The sequence below is a fragment of the Scomber japonicus genome, chromosome 9, assembly GCF_027409825.1.
Source record: "Scomber japonicus isolate fScoJap1 chromosome 9, fScoJap1.pri, whole genome shotgun sequence".
In the NCBI taxonomy this organism is placed as follows: Eukaryota; Metazoa; Chordata; class Actinopteri; order Scombriformes; family Scombridae; genus Scomber; species Scomber japonicus.
This window is the reverse complement of record NC_070586.1, coordinates 37,917,201-37,925,938: the sequence shown is the minus strand read 5'-3', so window position 1 is coordinate 37,925,938 and position 8,738 is coordinate 37,917,201. Positions and strand designations below refer to the sequence as shown.

The following is an 8,738-nucleotide window of genomic DNA, read 5'->3' as shown; positions in this document are numbered from 1 at the left end:
CCTACCAAAGTCATTCATGTACGTCAAATTTAAAAGGTTTCAATTTGAAACTTAATAGTGGGCGGCTCTTGAAAGATTTTGCCACAACCATGTCTGCAACCCGTAAAATATGTGTACCATTTCACAAAATTGTGTCTTTTGAAGAAGAAGAAGAATTCCTTAAGTTTCAATAGGGCCTTAACACTTCTAGGTGCTCCGACCCTAACAATGGTAATAGTAATAATGATGATATTAGGTGCTTGGGCCCTAAAAACATTTAGTCATCCCTAGTGTTAGTGAAGCCATGAGGATAGTATGACATATGTAAACAGTTTTCAGTTTTTTTCAGTAGACATTTTACCTTTATTTGGATAATAGGAACAAGTGATTCAATTACTGCTGGTACCTGGCAGCATCAGGCTGTTTTGCAAAAAATGGAGAAAATACGTAGTACCCAGGTGTAGAAAGCTTGAGGCCCGTCAACAAATGCAACAACAAATTTGTATTTTGACTTTATAATTGACATTGACATATTGAACACATTTGTTTTCATTCTGAAGATAGCCAATTTGTGGATTTTCTCATATAAACAATAGTACATAAATATTTAAATGTTTAATAATATAAACTTTGTCAGACAAATCAATTATACAGAATGAGGCAAAATGTTTAACACATTCAAAGGATTTAACCTCATGAACCAAGTGAATTGACACCCAGACACGTGAAAATGAAGGTATAGAGTCTCATCTGGCCTCGGGCTAATCTTGTTCTTCACAGTACCTTAATCAATCATGAAGAGATCAGATATTAACACATGTGATGGCTGGCTGGCTATGGGAGCTACAATGGTGCCCTCTGCAGTCTCTGTCTATGTGGGGCACTTTGTCTATCCTTATATACATCAGAGTACAGTTACAATTGTACCAATCCTCATGATGGAGGAACTCCACTCCTTACTCAACACCATAACTTCAAATTGACAATGTCAAAATTGTAAGACAGTATGTGTTTCTTGGGCATTTCAACAATATTTACTGACAAACAAATTTCACTAGCTTATTCATACCATCCAAAAAGCCTAAAATAGTTCATCTCAGATTCCCAGGATGTGATTCTCAGGTTCTAGGGGTATGGCAACAAAACGATCAGAAAATCATATAAAAGAGCATTATACTCCCACAAAGAACTGTTGTTGCCTTGCACTGAGTCCAACTATTGTCACATGACTACTGTCTGACGTAGCTGGGTGTGTTTGAAGAGTAAAAGTAAACACCCAAAAATCCTTATTTGGAGTTCTGACACCAAATGGAATGGCTGGTTGTCTTCAACATGGTTCCAGTGCAAAGCAACAGGTGACGTCACACCTTATTAAATCCATCTTTATATTGTGTGGTCAAAGGGCAGACAGAGTTAGATTGGAGTGGTGTGGTGTTGATGATAGCAAGACTCAATATTAACCCAAATCCCTGGGGTATTTTGGTTTCTATCTGTGTGTATTTGTGAACCTACATTAACTGAAACCAACACCAAGCTAAATGCATGGTTAGTGACAAGAGGAGAAGATCCTTTCTTTTTGAATTAAAGCATTCAGTCTGTGTTGTGGCCTGTTGGTAGCTGCTTCAACCAGAAGGTTTAGTAATACTTAAATCTTTCACACCAAACAACATATAATTTTACCAGTGCTTCTGTGCCAAATAAAAATACTTTAAAACTGGAAACACAAGCTATTTGTGAAATTCTCTATACTAACAAGATAGTCCAGTTACCTACCAAACTAGACTACATGTCAGGAAGTTTAGAAAAGCTTCAACAGACCAAAGAATTTATTGTATAAAATATTTTATATTACTTTATATCTTGTTAGTTTAATTACTTGCATATAGTTTTCACTGTCACATTATCTGAATGTAAATAATAACAAAAGTTAACAAACAAAAATCCTAGCAGAATGCCCATTAAGGAACAATAAAGAACATTATCAATAAGGAATGATTACAGGAAACAGAAAAAAGCATCTTTGTATGGTTGACTTATTATAGTACATCAAATTACATTAAAAGGGCATTATCCCTCCTGTTTGTAGTCCACTATAGCATAATGCCTTACATTTAATAGTGTGTGCCCTTTTGAAAGTGATGAGATTTTGAGATAATTGTGTTATTTAGTCTCTTCAAAGTGTCACCTTAGCAAAGTTCAAGCCTTAATGTGACTCATTTGATTCCCTTGGCTTTCAGCTCATCTTGAACTCGGTTAAGATAATCTGGATCCGGGTATCCATAGCTGGAAAAACAATGACAGAAATTCAGTGACTTCATGTGGGCAGTTTCATAGACAAGATTAAAATACATACAGTTATACTTTTAGTGTGCATGGAAATGTTGGCCTTGTATTTTCTAATTTATTGTACAGTGAGGGAAATACATTTGTGGCAGTAGGTAAATGTCTGTGACTTGAATAGAAGCATTATCACAAAGGCCTTGATTTAGAAATGATGTAATTTTATCAAATAAATAATCCTTACTGAGTTGGTCCTCCATCTGTCACAGTTTTGTGGTGAATATCATTCCATGTGACAACATTGTTCCTGCCACTAGTGGTGGAGTGACCAACAGTGAAGATAAGTCTCTGATCAAAGGCTTGTCTCAGTAGTTTCAGGACCTTCCTGCCCTCTGAGGAGTCTGGCAGGTAGGCTGTACGAGATGCACCTTCATATGGCTGACCGGGGTTGGGATGCTCCATCTGCGGATACATGTTAGTGTCGTTTCACTTTGTGGATGTGTTGCACATAACCCTCTACAGACTGTAGAGAGGATAGAGAACTTTCATCCATGGCCTATGGTCCTTAGGGAATACAAATGCCTAATACAGTGATATGAAGCTTCAGCTGACCAAATGAGTCAAATCAAGTAGATAGCTTCAGTGTTACAGGGTTTTTAATGCCAAAGTCCCTCGTTATGTTACAATGTGGTATCGACTTGATATGACTAAATCATATTGCTGAAGCTACAGTTAAACTTTTTAAATGCATTTTTGCTCAAAATGTACATTGAAAGCAATTTGAAAGGGATCTCTGAATCTGCAGTATGACCACTAGCAATGGTTACAGCGAGAAAAAATGTCCTTGAGTTCACATGGGCACCTCACACTTGAAAAATTGTGAACCTATCCTTTAAAACTAATGCTATATTACCTGTTGCGTGTCTCTGTTTTTAGCTCATTTTAGCCAGCACTTTTAGCCATCAATAAATATAAGATGGATATATTTTATAATAATAATACATTCTGAGCATTTGATGATTTTAAGTATGGTTTTCCATGCTAAAAAGCTGCTATTTTAAACACACATGAGAGCAGTAGTTGTGCTATGCTGAGAGTTGTTTCCTTTTTGAAATAATGTGTTTTAAATGATGATTGTCCAGATTTGATTTACCAGTATTATAGCTATTTATAATGGAAACAGTTTAATAATTAGCCTAGAATAATTGGACAGGACTCAGTTGTCATCACATGGCCTAAAAGTTTGTCACACTTCCTCTTTCATGTAATAATAGGTGGTTGTACATGGTAACCTGTAAAAAGTTGCTCTGTGATGCTGGATGTGAATGTCCTTGATCTACTCAGTGCACAACATGCACTGTAGTTACCAGGCCACTGTAAATCTGTGTATACATGCAGCATACAAAGACCAGACTTCTCTACTCCCAACCTTATTTTGGACATGTGATTTGCTTATTGTAACCTACTATTGAGCCTACTTTTTTCAGGCAGGTAGACACACAGATTGGTTAAAATATGTGAAGTGAACAAATACTCAAAGGTTTAGTGGTTTTAACAAACTTTTGTAGAACTATGAGGGCTTCTTGTTCATTTTGGTCACATTTGGACAAAGATACACTACTTTGTGTAACAATCTCTTTTAATTTCCGACTCTGCTATTACTTTACCTTTCTGCAGTCTTTTGTTATGCACATGCATATATGTAAAACGTCTTTCTTTAAGGTGTACTAGCAGACATCTTATGATGCTGAATAGTTTGTGGCAAGTGCTTGTCTCTTGAAGGCCCTGACAATAAAACCATGTAAAAGGCAGGTTGAAAGCTTGAAAGAGCTTGGTATAGACCTTGAGTTTTCTTGTCAAACTGCAGTTTCTGAGGTCAAAGGTGAAATCTGGTGCTCAAAGTGTACAGTGTTGTATCTGTAGTCTTACCTTTTGGACGCCACTTGGAATAGTATAATGGATGACTATTGTTCCATATCTCTCATATCCAGGCAAAGATGAAAAATTCTGGGTGACATCCATTCTGCCTCCATCTGGTTGTGTCCCTGTCAAAGGGCTGTATATCTCTCCACATGTTGGGCAGACTGGCTTGTACTCAAAAGCTGTTTTCAGACACTGTCTGCAGAATGAGTGCTTGCACCGCAGAGTCTTTTTCTCTGTTGTGACAATTTGTTCCATACAGATTGGACATGATTCATCTTCAGGATCTTTGCCATGTGTGGGTAAGGTGCCTGAGTTATAACTCTTTGGAGAGACAGCTGGAGCTCTGTGCACTTGAATCTTACTCGAGCTTAGTGTATTTTGTAAAAGAAACTCTTTTAATCTAGCAATGTGCACAAAAGGGCCGGTCACTGTTACTTCATATTTCTTGTGGCTGGGTTTAAAAATGAGCTGTGGAAATCTCTTCTGCAGCTCTTTGAGGTCATGTGAACCCACAGACAGAGATGTGACCTCCAGGTCAGAGACAGTCCTCTGGTAAAAAGTGATGAATCGTTGTCTGACACAGTCAACAGGAACATGGTATGTGGAGACATGGTGTTGTCTGACAATCAAATGTACTGTGCTAGTGGGGTTGATTTTCACTGTTTTCATGTCAGGCTGTTTTTCAATGTAAAAATTGTTCCCTAGAATTTTGCTAAGCTCTTTTGCGCATTTCTGCTCAATGTAGGACATAGCCATCCAGGATACATCCACTGGTTTGACAGGCATTGGAGTGTGTTCACCCTGCTGATTGGCTGGTCCATGTGTGTCAGAAATGGGAAATTGCCTCACTGCTGACAGTGTGACTGCAAGATTTTCCAGTTCCTCATATGTTCCTCTCACTTTGTAGCAGGAACCTTTTTTCTCAGGACTGTAAGCTTCAAGAATCTTCATTAATCTTCCATGATCTTTGTAAACAGCTTCATCAATGATGATAGTGATGTCTTGGATAAACTGCAAGGACATGACATGTCAGGACATGAAGGCTGTTAGCTCTTACATACACACACAGTACCTTTATCTAAATGTTACACAGGTCTCGTAAATTTCCATTAAAAAAGTTTCACCACATAGTTAGAGCTTCTAACCCAGATAACTGTCATAAAAGTAGTTTAGGAAGGAATTTTTTGTCCATCTGATAATGTATGAAATTATATGGCTTTTTCCCATTCTGAAATGAGGTGTGATGATATTTTGTCAAAATAACACAAAATTATGAGTTTGTTTGAGCATATCACTTACAGTTTGTCTGTATTGCTTACCATAATTCTGAAGGCATGGCCTGATGCACTTAACTAGCCATAAGTGTTCAATGCTAAATTCGATTGCAACCAAATTTTGAAATGTTGCACTTGTAGCCACACTGCACACATTTCTAACAATTGATACAATTCTATGTAATGAGACACACATATAGTGGAGACAGTCATAGTAAAGCTGCCACTGAGGGAGGATTATGAATGGTAAATTAGCAAGGCATAGACATTATGATCAAATATATCTAAACACTTACAGTGTAATACATATGGATATGGATGGACATCTGAACAATTATAACCAAGAAATGCATTAGATGGTATAATCATACTCGAAAACTAACAAGTATTCATACACCCATGTAATTGAGGGTGGGGTGGCCAAATTTAAAATGAGTTGGGTGGAGCTTAAATACAGTGGGACAGATGATGTGTCTAAGCATTAATAGAAGGCCTACAGGTGGTATTATGTAAAATTTAGGCACTTAACAAAGCAGACCCACACATCTTTCATGAGGTAAGTATGGTTTTAGGGGAGATGGACAGGCAAATAATACTGGCAGTGAACTTTAATCAAGTTGATCCAATTCTGGATAAGAGAAGGCTTAAGGGCCCATTGATGACTTAAGATAGGGAAGCAATTCATGTGTTAAAAGATGATATGGCTCTTGTAGATATATAGAGATGTACCAACCCTCATGAGAGGCAATACACATTTTTCTCTCATTGTCACAAATCACATTCTAGAATTGACTTCGTTGTAATTGCAAGCCCTTTAATAAATAGGAAATTACGACAGTCTGAGACCTCCGAAGCACATTCTGCTCAGAGGAAAAGAGAGAAAAAGGAAAATAAACTAGCTGAGTCACAATATCAGGAAATATGTACGTTTAAATTTCAGTTGCACAAAATGTATAACAAAAAAAAAGTATGCCTACTCTGTGTTGGAAAACAGAGGTAGGAACTTTCCTGCACTGTATATGGGAATGTGTATTGGTGATATCATTCTGGGTTAAAGTTGTGGACCTGAGTAGCTGTTCTGTTGCAGTAATCCCCCTGACTCCTGCTGTATGTTTACTAGGGGATACACCATTTGATTTTATTGCTCATGCACTATGTACTGCCTCATATGAGAAGTTGCACCATACGTTCCTGGGAGTTACACAGTGAATATCACAACAGAGGGAAGCATATATTGTGTACACTGGCTCTGTTTTTTCTAGCATTACACCATACAACAACAACAACAACAAAAAGACAGGTGATGTCGCTTTTTAAAAAAAAAACTGCAACACACATTCCATGGAATGTGGGTGAAACTTGCCTGCCAAACACAAATTCATGTTTTAACTGCCATGAGCAAAGGGAAAAACTATTTGATTGTATTACACATGCACATATGCATTGATTCATACGAGAAGTTAGGCTACATTATACATTCTGGGAAGTTACAAGGTAAATGTCAGGAAGTTACACTTTAAATCTCCGATTGTTACTGTTTTGTTCTTCATTGTCTTGTTTCCCTCTACTGTACCTACAAAATACCAGTAGGAACTGGTAAGTATTTTATATGTATGGATTCATATGAGGAGGTTACACTAAGTTCTGGGAAATTACATGATAAGTACCGGGAAGTTACAAAGGTAAAGTAAAACGCATGCTATATTGTTGCCAAAATGCTACAGCAAAAATGAATAAAACTCAGCATTATGACTCTCTGTGATGTCCCTTGTCATATTGGAGTATTCGTTTTAACTCTGAGCAGGTAAGACCACAGTAAGTAGGCAGAAATAGCAACAGGACTTTTCTGTTGACGAGTAAGTTTGAAAACGACTAAACAACGCCATCTACAGACGCACAGACGTACTGCAACCTGGCGGACCGGACAATTCCAACAAGACGCTGTAGATTAGAATTGTTCAGCTTCTCTTATCAATTTATCACTTATTGAAAATCATCAAGAGCTGTGTCAAAGCACATTTATGGTTTCCGCACAAACGACGACTGTGCTATGAACAAGGCAGTATCTCTATGCATTTACATTGAATGTGAACGTGGTTCAAGGAAAAACGCCCAAACAGCGCATTTCTTCCCGTCGAAAATCAAACATGTCGTTGGCAGTAGTTTGCTATTGTGACTAAATCAAACACCAAAGTACGAAAACGCAGCTGTTTGCTGTTTTTCAGGAACACACAACAACAACGGAGCTCAACTATAAACCGCTAAAGCATTTCCTACACCGAGTTCATTCCTACATTCACCTTCTTTTAGTTTGATCAAACTATTTTGAATAGCCTGTGAAACCCACCTCCATACTGCAGACCCCTTCTTTGGCTCCACAATTGTTCCTCTGTGGCAGTGAAGACTTGTCTGTTTTTAAGTTTCACTTTCAGTGTTAACCACGTGTCCTTCAGCAACCCCCTTCAGTAACCAAGGAAATAGCAACATATAAAGCACTAGTAAAGACATCAGTCGTAAGCCATAACAAAACCTGTGATATCTGCACAATGGAGAAAAGTAACCTAGTGCATTTATTTAACAACTGTGATTACACTCATTTGATTTTGAAAACGTGTGGTGAAACCCCTTTCATCGGTACTGCCCTGACATTCAATAGTGGTGAAAAGTTAATTTACTCAAGTACATTGTAGGCCTATTTAAGTACAATTTTGAAGTATTTGTACTTGTCTCGAGTATTTCCAATGTTAGTTACTTTTCAGATGCAAATTTGACACAATGGATAATATAACACGCTTTTAAAATACAACACATTGTTAAAGATGAAACGAGTGGTTTCCAACCTTTTTGTTTTTTGACGTCTTCAAAAAACCGTGTGTAGTCAGCTCACATTTCAGATGTCTATGAGTTAACAGCTCCACCAATAGTGATATAGTGAAATAGTGATTTTTCCCTCTAAATTTCTCACATGCTTTCCTTTCAATAAATGTTCAAATTCTTGCAGAACTTTTTTTACATTGCTACACTTTTAGTTTAGTAAAGGATGAGTTCCACTACTGCCTGGCTACAGGCCAGACACCAAAACCAAAACAACTAATCACAATGTTGTTCAACCTTATAACACTTTTAAGGTTTTATTTTTTTAGGAAAGAAAGTCATGTTTTAAAGGCCAAAGGTTTGATATAAGTTGCTCTTTTTAAAACGTGAATTTCAGGTAGCCAATCACATAACTGTAAAATAAATACCGAAATCCATTTTGCATAAAAAACAAAACACAGATTAAGG

At 37.3% G+C, this 8,738-nt stretch overlaps 1 protein-coding gene across 1 annotated transcript; it reads right to left on the bottom strand.

Annotated features, from left to right (window-relative positions):
* Window positions 1-1,994: 1,994 nt before the first annotated feature.
* si:dkey-3h3.3 (uncharacterized protein LOC100144568 homolog) lies at window positions 1,995-7,808 on the bottom strand. The gene is made up of 4 exons (XM_053326013.1): window positions 7,804-7,808; window positions 4,189-5,193; window positions 2,504-2,721; window positions 1,995-2,262 (listed from the first exon to the last, which is right to left on the bottom strand). Exons 2-4 carry the CDS (start codon window positions 5,131-5,133, stop codon window positions 2,193-2,195), a joined length of 1,233 nt encoding a protein of 410 aa, XP_053181988.1. The 5' UTR covers window positions 5,134-5,193; window positions 7,804-7,808; the 3' UTR covers window positions 1,995-2,192.
* Window positions 7,809-8,738: the final 930 nt, after the last annotated feature.